Source organism: Mustela lutreola, chromosome 2 (genome assembly GCF_030435805.1).
Source record: "Mustela lutreola isolate mMusLut2 chromosome 2, mMusLut2.pri, whole genome shotgun sequence".
Taxonomy (NCBI): Eukaryota; Metazoa; Chordata; class Mammalia; order Carnivora; family Mustelidae; genus Mustela; species Mustela lutreola.
Genome location: NC_081291.1, coordinates 17,342,383 through 17,368,795, shown reverse-complemented (window position 1 = coordinate 17,368,795; position 26,413 = coordinate 17,342,383). Strand labels below are relative to the sequence as shown.

Sequence of the window (26,413 nt, the reverse complement as noted above, 5' to 3'; positions counted from 1 at the left end):
GAGGTAAAAGTTCTAGCTTAGGGCCTCCTCACACCCGGTGGCCAAAACGTCGGCTGCTCTGGCCTGTTCCAGTTCTGCTCTTTGAGCTCTACCCATGGCGCAACGCTGCTTGCTTGTCTGACCCACTCCCTGCAGGCTGGACCTCTTTCTCTCTAGTGGATTCTGGGGGGCTCTATTCTATTCCCTCTTCAGAGGTGATGCACCCACTGCTCCACTGCTAGAAATAACCGTAGCTGATGGTTCATAGCTACACTCCTCATCCGAAACTGCCCTCAGCTCTAGGGAACTGCCCGTGCGGGCTCGGCCCCCTTCCAGGCTCACAGCCAACGGCCTGCTCCTCATCTCACAATTTGAGTCAACTCTGAGGGACTTCCCCAGCTCCAGATCTGCTTGTAGGGTTATCTGAAGTCCCATCTGCAACCTCACTGGGGGCCACCTTCTCCCTTCGCCCAGTTCTGGCTCCCTCCGCCCCTTATAGTTATGTCTACTAAGTACACTCTCTAACAAACTGGCTATTCAGAATTTGCTGAACAAATTCTCTGTAGCTCAGAGTCTGTTTCAAGGGAAGCCAAGCTAAGATATCCTCCTACTGGGAGTCAGACCTGTGCTTGCTACAGAATCACAGGAAACAAGCAAACCCATCAGAGGTTAGAGAGGTCTGTGTTCAGCCAGGCCCGTGTCCATCACTAATAGCTTGATCTTGGAAGTGTTCCTTGATCTCTTGGGTTCCCAACTGGTACATGAGGAAAGAAGACAGGCTAGCTCTGCTAGCCACGAAGTGGTGGACAATCCAATCCTACTATACATACATATATAATATAAATTAATACAGTATACATATATGTATTTACATGCAAATATTCTGTAGCCCTGGGCACTGAGGGGGCCTTGGTTCAGTAACACCTCCAACAGCAATGTGCCAGATCTAATACCAAGTACCAAGATCTTGGCTTCCAAGTACCACCCTCCATGAAAAGAATTCCTAGGGTGTGATAGGGAAAATTATGAGACAAGCTTGGAATAATTTATGCCAGACAACAAGGAAGTGCTCAAAGAATGATATGGTTTTTATCAAAAGGACATAGAAGGCAGTGGAAGAGGTTTCACTAGTTAAATCTGAGATAATTTGAGATTAATTTTTAAAAATGATCTCCTAATTTAATCTGCAAATTTAACACAATTACTATCAAAATCCAGCAGGGTTTTGTTTTCTGGATTTTTTTTTTCAAAAATCAACAAGCTGATCCTAAAATTTATATGGAAATCCTAAGAACCCAGGAGAGTCAAAACCATCTGCCAAAAGAACAAAGTTAGGGGACCCACACTTCCCAATCTAAAACTTACTATAAGGGAGAGATTGGCAAACTTTTCTATAAAGGGCTAGACAGTAAGCATGTTGGGCTTTGTGGACTGTAACTTTCTGTCATAATGATCAACTCTGTTTTTAGTATAGTCAGTGTTGTGCAATCATCCCCTCAATCTAATTTTAGAGCATTTGTCACCTCTTAAAAAACCTTGTATCTATAAGCAGTCACTCCTCATTTCCTCATGCTACTTTCCCAGCCATAGGCAACCACCAATCTATATTCTGTCTATAGATTTGCCCATTTGAGAGATTTCAAATAAATGGAATCATACAGTATATGACTAGCTTCTTTCACTTCGCATTGTGTCAGCATTTCATTCCTTCTTATAGCTGAATTATAGTCCATTGTAAGGACATACCACAACTGTTCATTCACTCATCAGCTGATATCTGGACTGCTTACATTTTGGGGCTATTAGGAATAGTGCTGTTATGAACCAAGTACACGTTTTTGAGTAGACATATGTTTTCATGTCTTTGGGGTATATGCCTAGGAGTGGAATTGCTGGGTCATATTGTAGCTCTGTGTTTAACCTTTTGAGTAGTTGCCAGACTGTTTTTCAAAGTGGCTCTACCATTTTATCATCCCCCAGCAGTGTTGAAGGGTTCCAATTTCTCCACATGTTAAACAACGCTTGTTATTATCTGTCTTTTTTATTATAGCCATCCCACGGGGTGTGAAGTGCTATCTCATTGTGGTTTTGATTTGCATCTCAATGATTAATGATGCTGGGCATCTTTTCATGTGCTTATTGACCATTTGTTTATCTTTTGGAGAAATATCTATCTCATCCTTTGTCCATTTTTAATGGGTTATTAAACTTTTTATTATTGAGTTTTAAGAGTTCTTTATATAGTCTGATACATGTTCCTTGTCAGATATATAATTTGCAAATATGATATTATAATTATATTATAAATTATAATTGCCCTATGTGGGTTCCCTTTCTTCATGGTGTCCTTTATTTACTTATTTTTAAAGATTTTATTTATTTATTTGACAGAGAGAGAGAGAGAGAGAGAGAGAGAGCAACAGAGGTAGAAGCAGACTCCTCACTGAGGAGGGAGCTTGATTCAGCATTTGATCCCAGGACCCCGGGATCATAACCTGAGCCAAAGGCAGACACCTAACCGGCTGGGCCACCCAGGCACCTGCTATGGTGTCCTTTAGAGCACATAAGTTTTCCATTTGGATGAAGGCCAATTCACCTGCTTTTTTTTTGTTGTTGTTACTTTTGCTTTTTGTATCGTATCTAAGAAACCACTGCCACATCCCTAGTCATGAAGATTTACTTCTATGTTTTCTTCTAAGAGTTTTACAGTTTTTGTTCTTTTGAGTTGATTCTGTGAGGAGGTAGATCAGATTCATTCTTTTGATTATAGATATGTAACTGTCCCTTTATCAACTGCCAGAGTTAACAGTCTAAATTCTTTTTTTTTGTGATCCAGTTTCCAAGGTTTTGTGATTTTTTTTTCACCAAAATTGTTAAAACTGAAAATTGTTAAGTTTCAACATGATACCATAAATTTCCCACCAATTGTACAAAATATCCCCTTGGGTCAGTTCTAAATTAGGCTCATGCAACAAAATGCACATTTCATTTGAAAGGTTTTGTGCAGGTGTGCCCAAGCTGTCAAATCCAATTTAACAGGACCAAATACCTAATAGTTGAAGACTTAGTTTTTCATCATGCTGTCTCTAGAGAGGTTCCAAGCAAATGAAATGGTGAAATCCCATGAAACCTCTTTTTCTTTAATTTATACCAGCCAAGAAAGATCGGTACTAAGTAATTTGGAATAGTGTCAAGGGGGATTCAATTCATTACTGCACTGATTCTGAGGAGTGGGTAGCAGTGCCAGCTGCATTGCCCGTGAGGGGTAAGTAGTACTGTGGCCTCTGACAATGAGCCACAGGGTCTTCGGTTGATAGGAGGGTGGGCAGTTGTTCTGACATAGGTGAGTATGGGAAAGGTGTAGGTGGAAGATGGACTTATAAAGGCATGCTGGGTTGGATAGGTGGCTGAGAGAGGGCTCAGGTACCTTGCTGAAGTAATATAAAGAAGTTGTTAAGAAAAATTACTTGGAAAAAAAGGCAGAAAGGTAATTGACATGTACTTTCAATGTCATACTGGGAATTAGGGAATTAAGGGGGATGTTGGTTTCATCCAAGAGTTATTTAATTACCTATCTTAAAGGAATGTGCCTTTGTTATTTACTATCAATTACTCTAAAGTTGGATGCTAAATATTATCCAGTGGAAAAGATAACCCCAAAGGTAACTGTTTGATTGCTCTGCTCAACATGAATGAGTTTTATATTTATCCAACATTTTAATTCTAACGTCCTTTTTTTCTCTCCCAGTATTCCTTTGTAAACGTCTGTGAATACCCAGTTCCTCAACATGCTCTTTGAACCTGCTTTAACATCTTACTAGTTCCCTTATATTTGTATAAGTCATGTTTTCAATTTTATTTATTTTTATTTTATCTATTTATTTGACATACAGAGATCACAAGTAGGCAGAGAAGCAGACAGAGAGAGCGGGGGAAGCAGGCTCCTCGCTGAGCAGAAAGCCCGATGTGGGACTCAATCCCAGGACCCTGGGATCATGACCTGAGCTGAAGGCAGAGGCTTTAACCCACTGAGCCACCCAGGTGCCCCTCAATTTAAAAAAACATTTTTTAAAAATTTATTTACTTATTTTAAATATTTTATTTATTTGACAGACAGTGAGAGGGGGAACATAAGCAGGGGAAGTAGGAGAGGGAGAAGCAGGCTTCCTGCCGAGCAGGGAGCCTGAGGCAGGGCTCAATCCCAGGACCCCATGATCATGACATGAGCTGAAGGCAGACATTTAATGACTAAGCTATCCAGCCACCCTAGAGGTGGTGGCTTTATTTTTTTAAGATTGTTATGGGGCGCCTGGGTAACTCAGTTGGTTAAGCAACTACCTTCAGCTCATGATCCTGGAGTCCGGGGACCAAGTCCCACATTGGGCTCCCTGCTTGGTGGGGCATATGTTTCTCCCTCTGACCTGTCCCCTCTCATGCCCCCTCTCTCTCTCAAATAAATAAATAAATAAATAATCGTAAAAAAAGATTTTTCATGTATTTATTTGTCAGAGAGAGAGAGAGTGCACAAACAGGGAAAGACAGAGAAGCAGGCTCCCCACTGAGCAGGGAGCCCGACTCGGGACTTGATCCCAAGACCCTGGGATCATGACCTGAGCCAAAGGCAGATGCTTAAACAACTGAGCCATCCAGGCTTCCCGATGTTTTCAATTTTTTGAAAATTTTACTTTGCCAGGATTCAGCTGTGATGACCCGATGACTAAGAGTTGTTCAGTGTCCTTTGAGGAAAAACATCAGCCCCTACTGCAACAAGGAGCTCAACTCTAAATTGCATTGGAGTCCTCATTCTTGGTGGATTTGTAAAGAATTAAATGAAGAAGCTGTGGAAAATGTATTCCAAGGGAGTGGGAGGCTCTTTCCCAATGGCTATAATATTACATCATAGTACAAACCCTAGGGGGCCAGCCATGCCAGGTGAGCCAGACATTCTCACATGAGCATGTGTTTAAGAATGATTTTAGGCAATACTGCATCTCAGCCCCTGCCTGGGCTACCTGCTGCTTCGTTGTTGAAAGTCCATGTTGACATTCAGATACCTCTAACTTAGCACATTAAGCTGACTAATGTGGTTCTCTGTAGGAAATGAGAGAACAACGCTCTTGGCTTCAAGTATGGTCTAAAGTTATTAACAAACTCACCAGGGCTAACATTCACTGCCTGGAAATGTTAACTGTTTAGAAGTGTTTCCCGGTTAGTTTGAGAGCTCCCCAAAGGCAGAGATTATCTCATTTATCTCCATATCCTCTATTTCTACCCACAGGAGCTGGCACATAGAAAGCATTCAATAGTTGCTGTGAGAGAACACTTTTTTGGAAAAGTTGTACTGGCAGGTACTATACCTGGGAAACCGAAAAATAAAAATAAAAGATGTTCACACACAGAGAAGCAGGAATCTACTAATTTATTGCTCCAAGCTTGGGATTAATTTTGACTTGCTTGGGTTTCTCATGGTAGGGTCGAAATAGCTTGGGTTAGATAAAACAATTAAAAAAAAAAAGTAACATCTATGTAACTCAATAAAAATTAGCCTTTTCCAGTAAGAGTTGAACACCATTTATCAGACAAACCAATTTCTTGATAAAAAAAAAAAAAAAAAAGCACAGGACATTACTGTACTTCCTTAGAGTGTACATATTATTTTTCTTTCTGAGATACAAATAGTTGTGAGTACTGTCTAGGGAGGCAGAAATTAGAGTATCAGAGGGATAAAATGACACTGAATTATCTTTGCCATATGAGGCACTTGGTTGAATTATGTTCAGTCATATGCTAGGGTTACATAATGTGAACTAAACAGACAAAGCTGTGTATATTACAATAGTGCTAAAAGATAGCAGTTATAAATATTAAACAATCTCTAATTTCAAAAAGAGTTCACATTCATTTGGAATGGCCCAAAGCTATTCTAACTCTCCTGGCTTCTGTCAAATTATAAAATGGAGAGATCTAGGGGCAACTGGGTGGCGCTGTCATTAAGTGTCTGCCTTCGGCTCAGGTCATGATCCCAGGGTCCTGGGATCAAGTCCCACATCGGGCTCCCTGCTCGGTGGGGAGCCTGCTTCTCCCTCTCCCTCTGCCCCTGTTTGTGTTCCCTCTGTCAAATAAATAAATACAATCTTAAAAAAAAAATAAAATGGAGAGATCTGAACAATCTGGACATCTGTCAGAATATCACGTTGGTTCTCCATATTGATGATGTCATGTTAATTGAACAAAATAAGCAATAAATGGATAGCACTGTAAGCTCCTTGGTGAGACTCATGTGTTACAATGGCTGGGAGATGAATCCTATGAAGACTCAGGTATCCATTATATTCAGTGAAATTTTTAGGACTCTAGTAGTCTGGGACATCACCTCCAATGAAAGACAAATTATTGCATCCTGTACCTCCTTCCATTAAGAAGAAAGCACAATATATCCTTGCCAATATTTGGTATGGTCAGTCTCTTTGATTTTAGCTATTCTAATAGCTGTGTAGTAGTTTCTTGCTTCATTTTTAATTTGCATAATTAATTTGCATGATGTTGAACATCTTTTCATGTTCTTACCATCTGGATATCTTCTTTGATGAAGTGCCTGTTCAAATCTTTAAATAATTAAAATTGTGTTGTTTTCTTACTGTTGATTTTTGAGATTTTTAAAAAAATATTTTATTTATTTGTCACAGAAAGAGAGAGCACAAGCAGGCGGAGTGGCAGGCAGAGGTGGAGAGAGAAGCAGGCTCCCTGCCAAGCAAGGAGCCCAATGTGGGACTCAATCCCAAGACCCTGAGATCACGACCTGAGCTGAAGGCAGTGGCTTAACTGACTGAGCCACCCAGGTGTCCCCTAATTTATAATTTTTGCAGAGAAGAGATTACTCGGAAGTTTATTTAGTTTCTGGGGTGCCTGGCTGGCTCAACCAGTGGAGCATGTCACTCTTGATCTTGGGGTTGTGAGTTCAAGTCCCAAATTGGGTGTGGAGATTACTTAGGAAAAAACCCCAAAGCTTTAAAATGAAGTTTAGCTTCTAAAATTAATATTTGATACATTATAGTTACAAAGTTAAAACCATGGTTCTTCCTGTGCTTTTAAATTCTCCATATAAATTTTATTATTCTCTTAGCAATTTTTATTGAAGTATAGATGACACATAATGTTACATTAGTTTCGGGTATGCAACATAGTGATTTGACAACTCTATTTGTGATGTTATACTCACCACAAACGTAGCTACCATCTGTCAGCATACAACTTCTTTGCCCATTTTTTAAAACTGGGTTATTGATCTTTATGTTATTGTTATTAATTTACTCTCGTAATCTGTCTTTTAATTGTTATATTTAGAGAATTTATATTTAATGCAATCACTGAAATATTGGAGCTTAAATCTGCCTTTTTCTTTTTTGTTTATTCCTTCTTTTTAATTTCTTTTTCTTTTTCTTGCCTTTCTGTTAGTTAATTGATATTTTTAAAAAAATTCCACTTTGGTGGAGCACCTGGGTGGCTCAGATGGTTAAGGTCTGCTTGCAGCTCAGGTCATGATCCCAGGGTCCTGGATCAAATCCAGAACAGGCTCCTTGGTCAGCAGGAAGCCTGCTTATCCCTCTGCCTGCCACTCCCCTATGAGTGTTCTCTCTCTCTCTCACCCTCTCTCTGACAAATAAATAAATAAAATCTGAAAAAAAAAATTAAAAAAAAACTCAACTCTTGATCTCAGCTCAGGTCTTGATCTCAGGGTTGCGAGTTTGAGCCCTGCATTAAGAAAAAAAAAAAAAAAAGAATTCCATTTTTATTTAACTATCATGTTTTTTTTTTTTTTTTTTTTTTTTTTTTTAAAGATTTTTATTTATTTATTTGACAGAGAGAAATCACAAGTAGATGGAGAGGCAGGCAGAGAGAGAGAGAGAGGGAAGCAGGCTCCCTGCTGAGCAGAGAGCCCGATGCGGGACTCGATCCCAGGACCCCGAGATCATGACCTGAGCAGAAGGCAGTGGCTTAACCCACTGAGCCACCCAGGCGCCCCTAACTATCATGTTTTTGAGTGTGTCTCTTTGTATAGTTTTTTTTTGGTAGTTCCTCTAGAAATTATACATACATACATTACTTATGTCTATTGGTTTTAATATTTTACTAGTTCAAATGAAGTATAAAGACCTTATCTCCCTTTTAGTCCTTCTACCCTCCCCTATTTATAAATCTTAAATGTTTCTTCTACATACACTGAGAACCACATAAGACAATGTTATATTTTTGCCTTCAACTGTCAAACATAATTTTTTTCCCTAAGATTTTATTTATTTATTTGACACAGAGAGATCACAAGTAGGCAGAGAGGCAGGCAGAGAGGGAGGGGGAAGCAGGCTTCCCGCTGAGCAGAGAGCCCGATTCTGGGCTCAATCCCAGGACCCTGGGATCATGACCTGAGCTGAAGGCAGAGGCTTAATCCACTGAGCCACCCAGATGCCCCTTTCTTTCTTATATTTTAAGAACATTCTTTAGCAATTTTTACAGTAGGTTTAGTAATGACAAATTTTTAGTTCTTTTAAGTTTTCTGTAGTTTCCCTTCATTCTTGTAGGATAATTTCACTAGATATAGAATTTGGGGTTGCCAGTTCTTTTCCTTGAGTATGTGGAAAACAGGCCACTTTCTTTTGACCTCCATGGTTTCTCATGAGAAATCTGATGTCATTAAAAAAAAAAGTTCCCCTATAAGTGTTACTTCTCTGTCATTGCTCTCAAGATTTTGTTTAGCTTTAAGAAGTTTATTTATTTTTAAAAAGATATGCCTGGGGTGCCTGGGTGACTCAGTGGGTTAAGCCTCTGCTTTTGGCTTGGGTCATGGTCTCAGAGTCCTGGGATGGAGCCCCACATCTGGCTCTCTGCTCAGTGGGGAGCCTGCTTCCTCTTCTCTCTGCCTACTTGTGATCTCTGTTTGTCAACTAAATAAATAAAATCTTTAAAAAGATATGCCTAACTGAGCCACCCACACACCCCAGTTTTAGGACGTTTAAATATGATGTATCTTGGGGTGATTTCTTTGGGTCTGTCCACTTTATGATTTGTCCAGCTTCTTGAATCTATTGGGTTATGTATTTTGACAAATTTGGAAAATCTCAGCCATTATTTCTTTGAATACTTTTTCGACCCCACCCTCTTTCTCTTCTTTTGGGACTCTGATTCCACAAATGTTTATCTTTTGTTATAGTTCCACTGGTTCCTGTGGACCAGTTCACTTTTATTTTTCTAGCTTATTTTCTCTTTGTGGTTTAAATTGGGTAGTATTATCTTATCTTCAAGTTAACACCCTTCCAGGTGTTGAGTTCACCCACTGAATTGAACATCTGCATTTAGTTCTACTTTATATTTTATTTCTTTACCAAGACTTTTAAAATGTATTTGTTTCAAATGGAATCATAAATGTTTGATGAAGCAGTTTTATGATGGTTGCTTTAAAATCCTTGTCAGATAATTTGACATCTGATTCATTTTGGTGTCAGCATTTTAAAAATTATTTTGTCATTCAAGTTGAAATTTTCCTGGTTCTTGGGTGATTTTTTAAAAATTGTATCCTGGACAGGGGCACCTGGGTGGCTCAGTTAGTTGTCTGACTCCTTTTTTTTTTTTTTAGATTTTATTTATTCATTTGACAGAGATAGACATAGCAAGAGAGGAACACAAGCGAGGGGAGTGGAAAAGGGAGAAGCAGGCTCCCCACTGAGCAGGGAGCCTGATGCGGGGCTCGATCCCAGTACCCTGGGATCATGACCTGAGCCAAAGGTAGACGCTTAACTGACTGAGCCACCCAGACGCCCCAAGTGTCTGACTCTTTTTGTATTTTATTTTATTTTAGTTTATCTTTTTAAAATTTTATTATTTTTTAAAGATTTTATCTATTTATTTGACAGAGAGAGACACAGCGAGAGAGGGAACACAAGCAGCGGAGTGGGAGAGGCAGAAGCAGGCTTCCCACCAAGCAGGGAACCTGATGGGGGGCTGGGTCCCAGGACCCTGGGATCATGACCTGAGCAGAAGGCAGATGCTTAACGACTGAGCCACCCAGGTGTCCCAAGTGTCTGGCTCCTGATATTAGCTCAGGTCATGATCTCAGGGTCCTGAGATCTAAGCACCGCATCAGGTTCTACGCTCAGTGCAGAGTCTGCTTGTCCCTCTCCTCCCTCTGCTTGCTCTTGTGTTCTCTCTCAAATAAATAAATAAAATCCTTTAAAAAATTTATATCCTGGACATTTAGAGACATGAGACTTTGGATATTATATAAATCTTCTATTTCAAATGCAAGTTCTTTCTGACACCATGCCAGAGAGGAATGGGGTACCCACCTCCTTTCTGCCAGATGAGGGTGAACTTCTGGACTTCCCATTTAATTCTCTTGGCATCTCAGAGGGAAGTGTGATACCTTGGTGCCTTGTTCCTTTGTATGGAAGCTGGACATCTTGCCTCCCACACCTGCCATCACTTTGGTTGGGAAGGTGGGGGTGACTTGTTAGATCCGGCAATACTGTAATAGGAGAGGCCTCATTATGGCTCGGTGTTGGTCAAAGTTCTGTCTTCACACTCAGCCTCCTCTGATACTGAAGGATAAAGGGTAGTTTTACATAGATGGTAGGGAGAAGTCCAGAATCCCCATGTGGCCTCCAATGATATTATAAAGGGGCCTCAGTACTACTAGGCAACTTCTCATTTAATCTTCTCTGATAGCACCCACATTACAGCTGGGACAGAGTGGAACTCTAGGCTCCCCATTCCCAAGGTACTGCTAACAGGAGTAAAGAGAGACCATAGCTTTGTTCCATGTTGTTTGGTAGGATAGGGGAAGTGTTGTGTATTTCCCTATTGGTAGATTGTACGTTTCTTGGGTCATTAGCTAGAGAAGCAGGTTGGGGAGCATTTTTGTGCTTTCCTGTTGGAAGCTACTCTAGCACCCAGTCTAGAGTACAGGAGACAAGAGAGAAAAACCAGGCATCTCATCACTGTGTCGTTTTGGGATCCCAAGGTCCCAAGCCGGTAAGATTCCAGAGTCATTTTGGTTTATTCTATTTTTAATGTCCAGGTTTTTTTTTTTTTTTTTTTTTTTTAAGCTGCTGTTTATAGTGGAATAGGATGTGTGTTTATACCCTTATCCAGAAGCAGAAGTCAATGTTGTCTTTCCTCCTAGGTACAACATATATTTCTCTGTTTCTTAAAACTTTACTCTTCAACTTTTCTTTTTTTTTTTTTTTTTTTTTTTTTTTTTTTTTTTTTTTTTTTTTTTAAGATTTTATTTATTTATCTGTCAGAGAGAGAGCAAGCGAGAGCGAGCACAGGCAGACAGAGTGGAAGGCAGAGTCAGAGGGAGAAGCAGGCTCCCTGCGGAGCAAGGAGCCCGATGTGGGACTCGATCCCAGGACGCCGGGATCATGACCTGAGCCGAAGGCAGCTGCTCAACCAACTGAGCCACCCAGGCGTCCCAACTCTTCAACTTTTCTTAATATAGGGTGCACTTATTTCTTATTTATAACTTGTTGCCATTAGGGATGGGATTCTTTTTTTTCTTTCTTACATTTTAAAATTGGCTAATACTGTAATTTTTGTGAAGAGAAGAGTTAATACAGGTGGTCTGGTTGTATGTCTTTGGGAAGCCTGGAACCCTGTTAACCCTTGGCCAACCACGAGATTATGGCCTTCAGAATGCTCTTTATGTTTCTGATGACATTCTGTATGCTCAGGGCAATGGATGATGCCATACCACTTCATTAGGATTGTTTTGCATAAACATCACTATTGATGGTGTGCCTCATTTTGCTGTCAGGGTCTAGAGTTTCAGCTACCATGGATGATCAGTCGTGAAGCCAGAATAGCTACCTACATACCCCCAATCTTTGATAAAAGCTTCAGAGCCCTGGACCAGAGTGAACTTCCTTTGGGAGACGTGTCACATGTCCTTCCAGTTTGTTGCTAGAGTGTATCTTGTGTGGTCTGGAGGGGAATGACTTGGAAGCCCATGTGGGAGTCCTCTGGACTCCACCTAATATATATTTTTGTTCTGTTGCTCTTACTCTGTATCTTTTGTAGTAATAAGCCTTGGCTATGAGTATAACCTGCTAGTAAGTCTTGCAAATCGTTCTAGTAAACCAGCTAACTTGAGAATGGTCATGGGACTCCTAAACCTTAAAAAAATAGACTAATCTCATATCCAACCACATTGATATTACATTTTTATGAGAGCTAATAGTTTACCAGTTGATTTTCTTAAGTGCTCTAGATCATATTGTCTGCAGAAAATGTGTAATATTTTCCTGTTCCTATTTATAGGCTTTAATGTTAGGCCCTCTATATGATTCTACCAGTATACTTATGTATCCAGTTTTTTGGGTTTTTTCTTAAGATTTATTTATTTGTCAGAGAGCACGAGGGAGAGAGCAAGCATACACAGACACACAAGCAGGAGGAGTGGCAGGTTGAGGTTGAGGGAGAAGCAGGCACCCCCTGGGCAGGGAGTCCGTTGTGGGACTAGATCCCAGAACCCTGGGATCATGACCTGAGCTGAAGGCAGAGGCTTAAATGACTGAGCCACCCAGGTGCCCCAGCCCTTTATTTCTTCTGTGGTTATTCTTCTTTTCTGATTTTTCTTGATTCAAGTTTGGGAATTTTCATTTTTCCAAGAATATCATCCATTATCTACTTTTTATTTCATTAAAAAATTTAAAAATGTAAATGAATAGCCAAGAACAACTCAGAATACCAAACAAGATTTTATATGGATATACTAAATTTAAATGATAATTGTTAACATTAATAATGTTGTGGTCATTGTCCCTTAACATTAAACAAACGTCTGCTTAGTCTATGCCTCCTCTTATACCCAGGCTCTCCTCCTTTGATTATGAAATATGTATCAAACAGAACACTTTGAAGTGCCACATTAAATGTGATTCTTATACACTTGGTTGCAATATTTCTTTTAACATATTCTGTCAATAAATTTGGTACCCATCTGTGTAGACATCTCTAGGCACTGATTTTTAGCTATCATGTCTGACCAGGTTTGGGTAGATATTTTGCCCAAATAGTAACAACAGTATTTCCCATCAAAGGTGCTCTTTCAAAACCTTGCTGCTCCCCCCATTAAGAGGTGGAGCTATGTTCCTTCCCCTTGAACTTGGGTGGGCCTTGTGATTGTTTCAACTAATAGAATACAGTAGAAGTAAATGCTATGTGTGACTTCTAAAGCCAGTTCACAAAAGGCAATGCTGTTTTCACTTGCCTCTTCTCTTCACTGTTAAAAACAGCCACTATACTAATGAAACAGCCCAGGACACATGAAGAGGTCTAACAGGAAGATCTAAGGACCTCAGTCCTCAGCCCTGGCTAAGTTGCCAGCCAACAGCCTGTACCAGCTCGCCAGCAACACGTGTGAGCCACCTTGGAAACCAGTCTGCTAGCTCTCAGTAGGGTGGTCCTAGCTGATCCCATATGGAACAGAGATGAACCTTCCCTGCCTGAGTCCTGACCAGATTGAAAATTTGTGAGCACAATCAATGACTATTTTTGTTTTATTTTTAACTTTTTAAAAAGATATTATTTATTTGAGAGGAGAGAGAGACAGTGAGGATGAGCGGGGGAAGGGGAGGGTAAGGAAGGGGAGAGGGAGATGGAGAAGCAGATTCCCTAATGAGCAAGGAGCCTGCTGCAGGGCTCGATCCCAGCACCCTGGGATCATGACCTGAGCCAAAGGCAGATGCTTAACTGACTGAGCCACCAAGGCACCCCACTATTTTTGTTTTAAATCACTGTTTTGTTATGTACCAATTAATAAATGATACAAAGATAAATCTGAAAAGTAGTTGAGAGTGGGGAGCATATGGCTTCTGAATTTCTGTCCATTCATTTAAAAGCCTTCTTCTTATGGCTTCCATGAGACCACACTCTCTGTTTTCAATTTCACCTTTGTCCCTTTGCTGGCTTATCATTCTTTATGACCTGCAAATACTAATGTTCCCAAATGCTTAATCCTGGGCCCTGTTCTTTTATTTGCCCTCTTCTCTAGCTGTACTTTCTCCCTAGGAGATCTCATGCACACTTGTATTCTGGTGACTTCAAAATCTATGTCTCTATCTATAGCATTTCTCTAAATTCCTGACAGGTATTTTGTTTGTTTTTTGTTTGTTTGTTTAAGATTTCTTTATTTAACAGAGAGAGAGATCACAAGTAGGCAGAGAGGCAGGCAGAGAAAGAGGAGGAAGCAGGCTCCCTGCTGAGCAGAGAGCCCGATGCGGGGCTCGATCCTAGGACCCTGAGAACATGACATGAGCCAAAGGCAGACGCTTAACCCAGTGAGCCACCCAGGGGCCCCCTAACTGGTATTTTGAACTGATCACTTCATATCTCCATTTAAATGTTTAGCAGGATTCTTTAACTTACTATGTTCAAACCAGAATCACTTTTTAATTTACTTAAATATTTTTTCCCCTAAAGATTTTATCTATTTATTTATTTATTTATTTGTCAGAGAGCGAGAAAAAGAGAACACTCATAGGGGAGTGGCAGGCAGAGATTTTTATTTATTTATTTATTTGACAGAGAGAGAGAGAGAGAGCACAAGCAGAGGGAGTAGCAGGCAGCGAGAGAGGGAGAAGCAGCCTCCCACTGAGCAGGGAAGCCGATGTGGGACTCCACCCCAGGACCCTGGAATCATGACCTAAGCCGAAGGCAGCTGCTTAACCAGCTGAGCACATTCCTTCTCCCAATTTCTTAATGGTTCTCCAGATATATACAAATATCTGTAGTTTATATATATACATGGACCATAATATATTTACTGGGGTATGGTGATGATTTTCCCTTTTTCTCTTATTTTATTTTATTTATTTATTTGACAGAAGTCACAAGTAGGCAGAGAGGCAGGCGGAGAGAGTGGGGGAGGCAGGCTCCCTGCCAAGCATAGAGCCTGATGCGGGGCTCGATCCTAAGACCCTGGGATCATCACCAGAGCTGAAATCAAGAGTCTGCCACTTAGCCGACTAAGCCACCCAGGAATCCCTGGGCAAAATTAATTAAAAAAAATTTTTTTTTACTTAATAATACAAGCTACTTACCAAAATATTATCTTTTCAAGATGTAATACATAAAATATTTTTTTGGGCACTCTTTGAAATCTGGAATCTATCTCATACTTACAGCACATCTTCATTTGGCCTACCTACATTTTAAGTACTCAACAGCCACACATGGTTAGTACCTACTGTACTGGGGTATAGCTCTAGGTACTTTTGTTTTTGTTACATGTGTTGCAGATCTTTCCTTCTAGTTTATGATTGTTCCTTTCACATTTTGTCTTTTGAAGACAAAGTTTCAAGGGAGCTGAATTTTGACTTCTTTGGCTTGTACTTTGAATTTTAAGAACATTTTTTCTATCACATGTTCATGTCCCAAAAATACTGTATTATTCTATATTTTATTCTAAATCTTTTCATGTTTTGCCTTTTCTAGTGAAGTCTTCCATCCACCTGGAACTGACTTTTGGGTTAAATACAAAATAAGGATCCATTTTTACTTTCTCCCCAGATGGTTAAGCAGTAAGATAACCCAGCTCTAATAGTTTGGTGTTGATGTTGTTTTTGTAAATGGTATGATTTATTTGGTTGTGCTTTCTATTTGCTGGATTATGGAAATGCAGTTGATTTTTTTTTAATCTGAAAAACTTGAAGAATTGTCATTCTAAGTATTACTGTGTAAATTATTTTGGATTTTCTAAGTAGATAATCATACCACCTGTAACAACAACTGACCTTTTCATTCTTTACATGGTTTATTTCCTTTTTTTTATAAAGACATGTTATTTATTTATTTATTTGAGAGACAGAGAAGGGAGAAGGAGAGAATCTCCAGCCTACTTTGCACTGAGCGCAGAGCCCTATGCAGGGCTCGATTCCATGATCCTGAGCAAACCAAGAGATGGAAGTTTAATTAACGGAGCCACCCAGAAGCCCCTTACATGTTTTATTTCTTTCATTGTTTTATTTTGCTAGCTAGGACTCAAATTCAATGTTGAATAGAAATGGTGACAGCAAATATTTTGTTTTATTTCGAATTTCAAAAGAAATGCTTTATTTCATAATTATGTATAATGATTGCTCAAGGTCTTTATCAGGTTAAGGAAATTTTTTTCTATTCCTGATTTGTTAAAGGTTTTTTTGTTCCTCTTTCTTTTCTTTTTTTAAAATTAAGAATGGGGGCACCTGAGTGGCTCAGCCAGTTGAGTGTCTGCCTTTGGCTCAGGTCATGATCCCAGGTGCTGAGATCGAGTCCTGCATGGTGGGAGGGACTCCTTGCTCAGCGGGGAGCCTGCTTCTCCCTCTCCCTCTGCCTGCCAGCCCCCCCCCGCTTGTTCTGTCTTTCAAATAAATACATAAAATCTTTTAAAATATTAATAACGGTTACAGAATTTCAACAAGTATTTTTGCCTGCATCTAAAAGTATTTGGTGTACCATCTTTATTAGCTTTCAATTGTGGCTGTAACAAATTATTACAACCTTAGAAGCTTAAGACAGCACACATTTACTTTTTTACAGTTCTGCACACCAAAAGTCCAGTATGGATCTAACTTAACTAAGAATAGTGTTGTCAGGCTACATTCCATTCCAGAGGTTCTGTGAGAAAATCTACTTGTTCATCTGGGTAATTGGCAGGATTCAGTCCCTAGAAGTTGTAGGACCACAGTCCCTGTTTTCTTGCTGCCTGTAAAATGAGCGAGGGTCATTCTCATCTTCAGAGGCTGCCACATTTCTTGCCTCACCGCCCTTTTCCTCCATTTTCAAAGCCAGCAACAGGCAGACTGAGTCCTTGTCCTTCTCATCTCTGACCAACACTTCTGCCTTCCTCTTTCATTTTTAAGGACTTGTGATTAGATTGGGTGCAGATAATCCAAAGATAACCTCTCCATCCTAAGGTCTGGAACTTGATTACATCAAAGTCCCTTCTGCCACACAAAGAAACATATTCTCAGGTTCTAGGGGTTAGGAAGTTGGACACCTCTGGGGAACTATTCTGCCTACCACACTACCATAATTTGTTAATATGGTGAATTACTTTAAAAAGTTTGTAATATTGAACCCCAACTTTCATTCCTGAAATTCAACTTGGTCCTGACTTTTTTTTTTTTAAAGATTTTTTATTTATTTATTTGACAGACAGAGATCACAAGTAGGCAGAGAGGCAGGCAGAGAGAGAGAGAGAGGAGGAAGCAGGCTCCCTGCTGAGCAGAGAGCCCGATGCAGGGCTCCATCCCAGGACCTCGGGATCATGACCTGAGCCGAAGGCAGAGGCTTTAACCCACTGAGCCACCCAGGTGCCTCTGGTCCTGACTTTTTATCCGTTTTAACAAATTGCTAGATTTGTTTTAATATCTTGTTCAGGATTATTCCATCTTTGTTCAAGAATGAGAATAGCTTCTAACTTTTCCTTTCATGTCCTATCCTTGCCTGCCTGGATCTGTCTGTCCATCTGTTCATCCATCCCTTCTTTTCTTTTCAAGAGAAAATTGACTACTAATTTTATTTTTTAATGGTTCTAGGACCAGATAGGTTTTCCATTTCTCATTGAGTCAGTTTTGCTACTTTGCAGTATTTCAGAAAGTTGTCCAAGTTGAATTAAGTTTTCAAATTTATTGGTATCAAATTGTTCATTTTTGGGGTTAATTTTATAATCCCTGTAGTTTCCATAATTTGTCCCTTTTTTCCTTATTTGTATTTACATTATTCTTCTTTACATTATTTATTTGTATCTTCTATTTTTTCCCCAATTTGTCAGGAGTTGTTCTATAGTCTCTTAAAAGAAATAATTATTGGGTTGGTGCATCCTCTACATTGTATGCCATTTCTTTGATTTTGTACTCTCATCTCACTTTTTCTGTACTTCTATTTTAGTTCTTGAGTTTGATATGTGATTTGTCAATTTTGTCTTTTTTCCCCTGTAACATAAGTATTTTCTTAACTCCCCTCTACTTAGTGCTTTAGCTATATTCTATGACTTTGCTATTTGTTTCACTATTTTTGTGTTATTGAGAAATAATTGACATAAATCACTATGTAAGTTTAAGGCATATGGCAAGATGGATTTACATATATTTTGATTACTACAGTAGGTTCTGCTAAAACTCATCTTCTCATATAGAAAAAAAAAGAAAAGAAAAATTTTTTTTCCTAGTAATGAGAACCCAGGATTTACATTTCACTGTTCTTTAGTTGCGATTACTTTGTGATTTAGTTGCGATTACTTCCCATTGGTTTTTTTTTTCTGATTATAAGCATGCTTTTGAATATTCAAATGTGTTCTTTTCCCCCTAGTGATTTCTTTCTTTCTTTCTTTTTTTTTTTTAAGATTTTATTTACTTATTTGACAGAGAGAGAGAGAGATCACAAGCAGGTAGAATGGCAGGCAGAAAGAGAGGGGGGAAGCAGGCTTCCCACTGACATAGACCATCCCCCCTCCTGCCACAACATGGGGCTCAATCCCAGGACCTTTAGATCATGACCTGAGCTGAAGGCAGAGGCTCAACCCACTGAACCACCGAGATGTCCCTATCTCTCTGTTTTTTAAAATACTTTATTTTTTTTATTTGACATACAGAGACAGAGACAGGGAGAAAATGAGCCAGAGAGCACAAGTGGGGTAATGGCAGAAGTAGAGGGAGAAGCAGGCTCCCCACGAGTATGGAACCTGGTGCAGGGCTTGATCCCAGGACCCTGGGATCATGCCCTGAGCCAAAGGTAGACAGTCAACCAACTGAGCCACCAGGCGCCTCCTTAGTGATTTCTAACTTAACTGCTTATTTGTCAGAGAATATGGCTTATGCAACATCGATCATCTGAAATTTGTTGACAATTACTATGTAGACTTACATGTATGTGATCAATTTTCATAAACATCCCACACATGCACCTTAGAAAGATGAGTGCTCTGTTGAGTTTAACAGTTTAGATAACTCTATTAATTCAATCTTTTTAATTATGTTGTTCATATCTTCTGATTCTTGTCTATAATATCTATCCATTATTTTGAGGTATGTTAAAAACTCCACTATGCTGGGACATTCATTATTCTTGTAGTTTTGTCAAATTTTGCTTTTTGTATCTTAAGGACATGTAATTATGTGCATGTATGTTTAGAATTCTGAAGTCCTGGGGCGCCTGGGTGGCTCAAACGGTTAAGCATCTGCTTTCGGCTCAAGTTATGATCCTGGAGTCCTGGGATCCAGCCCCATGTTGGGCTCCCTGCTCAGCATGGAGCCTGCTTCTCCCTCGGCCTCCCCTGGCTCCTTCTCTCTTTCTGGCTCACTCTCTCTCTCAAATAATAAAATCTTAAAAAAAAAAAAAAAAAGGAATTCTGAAGTCCTAGGGTCCTGAACTTAACATTATTTAGTACCCTTTATTTATTTTTTTTAAAATTTATTTATTTGTTAGAGAGAGAGAGCGAGCGAGCACAGGCAGACAGAGTGATAGGCAGAGGCAGAGGGAGAAGCAGGCTCTCTGCCAAGCAAGGAGCCAGATGTGGGACTTGATCCCAGGATGTTGGGATCATGACCTGAGCTGAAGGCAGCCGCTTAACCAACTGAACCACCCAGGCGTCCCCCCTTCACTTATTCTTAGTCTGATGTTACCATCTTTCTACTGATATATTAGCCTGATGTGTTTTTTCATCCTTTTACATTTTTCTATGTTTGGTTTTAAGAATGTCTCAGAAATAGGGAGGGGGGTTGGGAGAAGGGGGTGAGATTATGGACATTGGGGAGGGTATGTGCTTTGGTGAGTGCTGTGAAGTGTGTAAACCTGGTGATTCACAGACCTGTACCCCTGGGGATAAAAATATATGTTTATAAAAAATAAAAAAATTAATTAAAAAAAAAGAATGTCTCAGAAATAGCAAATGGTTGAATTCTGTTTCCTTGTCTGTTTTATTATAATTTTTTAAAAAAGATATTTTAAAAGATGAGATATTTTAAAGATTTTATTTATTTATTTATTTATTTAATTTTTTTTGACAGAAAGAGATCACAAGTAGGCAGAGAGGCAGGCAGAGAAATGGGGAGGGGTGGTAGCAGGCTCCCTGCTGAGCAGAGAGCCCGATGTGAGGCTCGATCCCAGGACCCTGAGATCATGACCTGAGATGAAGGCAGAGGCTTGACCCACTGAGCCACCCAGGTGCCCCAAAGATGAGATATTCTAACTCGAGTACTTAAAAGAATAAAGCTCAATCCATATTTTTACCCGTTTCCCAAATAATACAAGGACGCCGGAAAACTTTAACTCCAATCATCACCCCATCCTTCCCACTTCCAAATTATGATTTTGTTGTCTAGGATATGAGTTCTATCTTGCTTTAGTCTTTTAACCACACAAATTATTATTATTATTACTTTGTTACTTTTTTGGTTTTAACCACTTATTTACCAAATTCTTTGCTTATTGTTCCTTTTCCTATCAGGAAGTATGTTCTGTTGGTAGTAAACTCCAGATTTTTTTGTCTGAAAATGTCTTGAATTGGATAGCCAGGTTCAAATCCTGGCTCTGCTTTTCTTAGTCATGTGACCGTAGATAAGTACCTTAACCTCTGCGGTTTTTGGTTTATTAATTTGTGAAATTGAGTTTCATCCTTTCCTGGGAGACAAAGCTGGGAAGGAAGATGTAATAAGCAACTCCTGAGATGAATTCTCTGGAAGGGTGCCAAGATCCAAAACACAACAAAACAAACACTACAATCACTTGCCTGAGTGTCTGGTACTCTCGTAGGGAAGACAAGATTAATACACAATGAAAAGAAATTAATACTGTTCTTGTGTACTTGAGGGTTAAGTGTATGGTTCTTTCAAGTCAGCACTTTCAAGACCAATAACATGGTTGGCTCCTAGGAGCTTACAAAGGAGTCTTCACAGAAGACAGTGCTTACCTGGATGTCAGTAGCTTATCAGCTGCTCAACAATCTAGTCTTGACAGAAAAATCCAACATAAACACTTCAGAGTTTCTAAAAGAAAAAGAAAAAAATTTTTAAAAAATGGAAGGCTTTTAAAAGAGTAGCCAAGTAAGTATTCATTAAACACCTGGCATATACAGGGCCAAACACTATAAAATATTAAAGACAATAATGCTTCTGTCATTATTGAACTTATGAGTTGGGAAGTTAGACTTATGTAATGAAAGTCAGTTAACAAAGAAGTACGAAAGAGAGAAAGACAACTACAGAGTACAGTACTACTATATAGGAAGGTACTAATTTGATACAAATAATGTATGTGATAGGATTCAATATAGGTTGTGTATCGTTTTCTAGATTCCTCTTAAGTTGTGTTGAGATCTGCAGATTGAACATGATTAAAAATCAATTGTAATTATCCTTTTCCCTCTAAGGAATTCCAGAGCCAAAGAGTATCAAAGATTTGTGCAGAACAGCCAAAAAAACTATTATTCTAAATTATGCTGCCGTTCTTTTGATTACTGACTAAATCTAAAATAACTTGCAAGTATGTTGAGCCTTAGAAAAATATATAAATTTGTAAGGTAGCTAACTTTTTTTTTAACCAATTGTTAGTTTTTTTTTTTTTTTTAAGATTTTATTTATTCACTTGACAGACAGAGATTACAAGTAGGCAGAGAGGCAGGCAGAGAAAGAGGAAGAAGCAGGCTCCCTGCTGAGCAGAGAGCCTGATGCAGAGCCTGATGCAGGGCTCGATCCCAGGACCCTGGGATTGTGACCTGAGCCGAAGGCAGAGGCTTTAACCCCCTGAGCCACCCAGGTGCCCCGGTAGCTAACTTTTTAATGCATAGCTATTAGCTTACATGTACTAATTTTCTTTCTCAGACATTATCACATTTCATGTTCCCTAAATGCTAAAATGTTGGTTTTATAGATTTCTATCCTACAGAGAAGTAAATATATATTTAAACCATTTGATCCAAGTTTTTCATTTGTAGAGTAATACACATTGTTCTAAAAATTATCTCATATTTTTTTAAATTAAAAAAATTTTTTTTTAAGATTTAAAAAAAAAGATTTTATTTATTTATTTGAGAGAGAGAGACAGTGAGAGAGAGCATGAGCGAGGAGAAGGTCAGAGGGAGAAGCAGACTCCCCATGGAGCTGGGAGCCCGATGCGGGACTCGATCCCCAGACTCCGGGATCATGACCTGAGCCGAAGGCAGTCGTCCAACCAACTGAGCCACCCAGGCATCCCTCTCATATTTTTTAATTAATGGAAATTAATTCATTTCAGTTATAACAGAATAATTTCTTGATCTACTAAAACGAAACAGTAAAACACCATTAAAAGTTGTATATAACAGCTTCTAAATATCCACTCATATTTCTTTTTTTTTTTTTTTTTTTGAGAGCACGCACATGTGCAAGGGTGGAGAAGAGCAGCAGAGGGGTAAGAGAAAGAACCTTACCTGGCCTCCACAACCAATCATGTTTCTGTTCTAATGCTAGGATGGACCTGTATGTATATATGATTTTATGGTTAATATACACCTACAGTATCAGGCAATTTTTGGTTCCCAGAGACCAAACAAAGAAAAATACATTTTTGGAATATGTAATACAGGCCATTCCTCTATTCAAAAGTACACCGAGGGAGAAAAGAACGAATAGATGATAAGGATCATTGACGGCTGGGAACAGATTCAAGATAATATTTAAATGGTCAAGGAAACTGAGTTAGTATCTCACAAATTGTTGTGGTTTACTCGAGTCTCATACTGGCAAGCCTGAACTTTCAAACATTTGATTTTGATAAAACCCAGCTTGTGTCTATTATTCATGTATACTCCCAAACTGCCTCTTTCATACTATATTCAACCTTTTATGTATCAGAGGATGACTATTAACTCCAATCTATGGCTGCCAGGAATAGGCCTGCCTCTGCCAAGGTGAGTTTTTGAGGGAGCATGTGGGTAGAAATATAATTTCCCACACTGCCCTGCTCATACTCCCAATGTTGGCCTTGTTGCCACTCCCAACCCCGCCCCCTCTCGACAAGGCAAAGGACTTTGAGGAGTTCTAGGACTGAAGGCCTAGGGCATCTCTTGAGGAGTACAACCAGTACCCTGATAATCCCCATCTGGAGGAAAGATTTGGTTAGAGACGAGTAGGACGGGAAGAAGCAACAGTAAGTGGGTAGGACTGGCTTCCCCATTCAGCTCCAGCTGTGGGTTCAAGACGGAACTACTATTTCCCTCTCTCCTAGAGCTTTAACCACATTCCCACTAAGGTAGCATAGCTTTGGCCTGGGTACACTGAAAAAAATAAAAAGGTACTACCAGGTGGCACCTTAGAGTACTTCATTATCTTCAATGTATGGTTTTTGTGGGTGTTGGTTCTAAGAACAGTCTTGTTAATATATTACCTTAAAAATTTTTATAAGTAGCAGTTTGGAGACTGTGCTCAAGAGATCAACTATCTAACTTGGGGCCAAAAGGGTCCCATAAGGCAAGAGACGCCAGAGTCAAGTTTGTTTCAGGGTCACTAAAGGCTGCCCTAGGGTACCCTGGGATGGGATGGTCTGGGTCAACAGGAAGCAGTAATGGCAGGAACAATTAGGAAGGTTTTTATTTTCAGCACTTAGGAATTAATACCTCTTATGTTTTGCCTTAAGACTTCTGACATTCTTCCCTCAAACACATTTGCAGAAGGCTTTATGTAACAAAGTAGGAGACAGTCACTATTTAATAATGCTAAAGACAAAATTATTCCATGGCTTTGATCAAGAGGCCAGACCCAAGAATATGTTCTGAGGATGCATTCTCTTTGAATTTAAAATATGTGCACAAAAACCCTGGTACAATAACAGATGAGGGCATTTAACAGTATTCAATCTTCCAACAATCTTGCATGAAAAGTAACCAGGCCCAGTGTCATATACTGGAAAGCGGCAGGGCTCGTATCTGATGCAAAGCAGAGTCAGCTCTTAACCACTGCACTAAATAAAATAAAAGGTCTGATTAACTTTCGACGTTTACTGGAAGTTAGAGCTTCACAAATATTCTCTCCTTTAATCCTTGCAACAGTGACAGGACCTGTCCACATTAACATTCTCATCTTACAATGAGAAAAAAAAAAGCACAGAGAAATTATGTAACATTTATGGTCTGTAAAGAAGTGGTCATGAGAGACTTGAACCTAGGGAATCAGATGGGCCCTGTACCTGGATTCTGTGCCTAAAGGCAACAGAAAAAAATGCTAACATAATCCCCAAGTGAGAAATGATAAAACGCTGGTAGAGGCTGCCGGCATATGCATATGCGCATGCACACACTTACAGGGTATAAAAAAGAGCCGGTAAAAGGTGTGTGTTCACTAAGATCACATTTCAGTAATTAGGGCACATACTGTCTTGGTTTAGGCTGCTGTAACAGAATACCATACAGACTGGGTGGCTATAAACAACCGACATTTATTTCTGACAGTTCTGGAGGCTAGAAATCCCAGAACAGGGTGCAGGCATGGCTGAACTCTGGTGGGAGAACTCTTCGAGGTTGTAGCCTCCTGCTGTTTTCTCCTGGTTATCTTCCCATGCGAGGCAGACAGGAAGAGTTCAATGGGGTCTCTTTTATAAGGGCACTAATCCCATTCAGGAGGGCTCCACCCTTATGACTTAATCACCCTAAGGCCTCACCTCCTAAAACCCGGGAGGTTAGGATTTTTAACGTAGACTGGGGCGGGAGGGAGGCGCACAGTCAGTCTGCGACACATACTCCCAAGCCACTACTTGCTGTTAAATTCCTATTTGAAATTATAGCGACCCACCTCACCCCTACCCCGCCGAAGCTTGGTCGATCGTAGGAACTCCCAATTTCCAAAATGATCAACTGCCATAAACTCTTCAATGTCCTGAACGTTTACCTAAAGGCTTTGTGCATTCTTGTTTCTCCTCCCCAAAATAAAAACCCTTTCAAGCTGTCCTGTTAACTCTCACCTCGTCATTTTCGCAGGAACGTGATCAACAGCCTTGGACGAGGACGTCTGTTCCGAGGCCTTGAGAGCCCCGCGGAAGACGGGCGCTGCGGCCTTGCAGAGTTGGGGTGGGGGCAGAAGACCCAGAAGGAGGCGGGGAGGAGGAGCGGGCGTCCCGGGAGCTCGGTCTCCGGGAGAATCCCGGGCCTGGCTCCGTTTCCATACCTGCTGAGGTGGGGGAGATGAAGAGGCAAGGGGGAGCGAAAGCGGGAGGAGAAATAAAGAGAAGGGCGAGAGGCTCGGGAGGCGCGGCGACCCGGTACCTCAGAGCTCGGAGGCCCGGGAGGCGGGCCCCTGACGCCGCCGCGGTGGGCTCCGCTGCTCCGGACGGGCAGGTCTTCCCAGGCGGCGGGGCAGGAAGGGTAGAGTCCCGGCGGGCTCGGGCCGTTCCCCCGACATTGCCAACCAACTGCCCGGGGCTGGGCCGGGTCACGCCTCAGCCCCCCGCCGCCTCGGTGGGCCCGAGGGAGGGGTCGCGGCGGCTTCGCCGCTCGGGGTCCGGCGCTTATTGTTCAGGGAAGCCGCGGGCAGGATCTGGCCCGCCGACCCGCCCCCGCCTGGGGTCGCCCGGCAGCTGCGGGAGCGCCGACTGGCGGCGGACGCGCGGCCCGTGCGTGTCCCTTTAAGGGGCCGGGCCTGAGCAGCGGAGGGGCTGGCGGGGTGCGCGTCGCTCCCCGTGTGAGTGTGTGGGGGAGAGAGCGGCGGGCGGGCGCTGGAGGGAGGGAGGGAGGGAACGAGCGAGCAAGCGACGCGGGCCGCCCCTGCCGCCGCCGCCGCCGCGGTCGGACCAGCGGCCTCCTCCCCTCCCCTCCCCTCCCGCGCGTCGCCCTGCCGCGGGGAGGGGGCTCGCGTCGCCGCTTCCAGCCGCTCCTGATGAAGCAGCTGCCGCCGCAGCCGCCTCCGAAGATGGGGGATTTCTACGACCCCGAGCACCCGACCCCTGAGTAAGTATCTGCTCCGCGGCCCGCCGCGGGCGCCCTCCGCCAGAGCCCCGAGGGCGGCGCGTCCTGACGGGCCGCGGCGCGGGCCGGCGCGAGGAGTAACGGGCCCGCGGTGGACTCGCGCGGTCGGCGTGGGGAGCAGGCCCGCGCCGCCGCAGCCGCCGCTTCTCGCCCGGGCCGCGGCGGGTCGGCGGTTGGGCCCGGCGTTGGCGCGGCTGCTCGCGTCGCAGCGGCGGTTGGGCCGGGCCGGTGGGGGAGGGGCGGCCACGGCCTCCGCCGCCGCGTCCGCACCTACCCGGCCGGCCCGAGGCTCAGCGGACTCCTCAGGCTCCTCGCGGTGCGCGCAGGCCGCGCCGCAGGCTGAGGGGCCGAGACGGAGGAGCTGCCGGTGTCGGAGTCAGCGAGAGGGCACCGGCGAGGGTAGGCCGCGAATCCCCGGGCTCGGGTGGAAGCCCGGCCCGTCGCCCGGCCTGTCGCCCGGCCTCCCGGCGA

The 26,413-nt window shown here is 41.7% G+C and overlaps 1 protein-coding gene and 1 long non-coding RNA gene across 10 annotated transcripts in view; one reads left to right on the top strand and one right to left on the bottom strand.

Annotated features, from left to right (window-relative positions):
• Nucleotides 1–25,388, bottom strand: part of LOC131823869 (uncharacterized) — a 57,355-nt gene extending 31,967 nt beyond the window's left edge. For 4 of the 5 annotated variants that reach the window (XR_009350688.1, XR_009350686.1, XR_009350689.1 and 1 more), the window contains exons 1-2: nucleotides 24,943–25,388; nucleotides 20,921–20,996 (exon numbers count right to left, since the gene is read on the bottom strand). This is a non-coding gene — a long non-coding RNA (uncharacterized LOC131823869). Of the gene's footprint in view, nucleotides 1–20,920; nucleotides 20,997–22,417; nucleotides 22,465–24,942 lie in introns of all 5 variants that reach the window. The other variant, XR_009350690.1, reaches the window with a different exon arrangement.
• A 337-nt stretch (nucleotides 25,389–25,725) lies between these two features.
• SETD2 (SET domain containing 2, histone lysine methyltransferase) overlaps nucleotides 25,726–26,413 on the top strand; it is a 125,923-nt gene continuing 125,235 nt past the window's right edge. For 4 of the 5 annotated variants that reach the window (XR_009350683.1, XR_009350684.1, XR_009350685.1 and 1 more), the window contains exon 1: nucleotides 25,726–25,924. Coding sequence is in view for 2 of the 5 variants with exons in the window: in XM_059160734.1 (XP_059016717.1) it covers nucleotides 25,854–25,924 (71 nt within the window). In the remaining 3 variants the exon portion in view is untranslated. The remainder of the gene's footprint in view (nucleotides 25,925–26,413) is intronic. The other variant, XM_059160733.1, reaches the window with a different exon arrangement.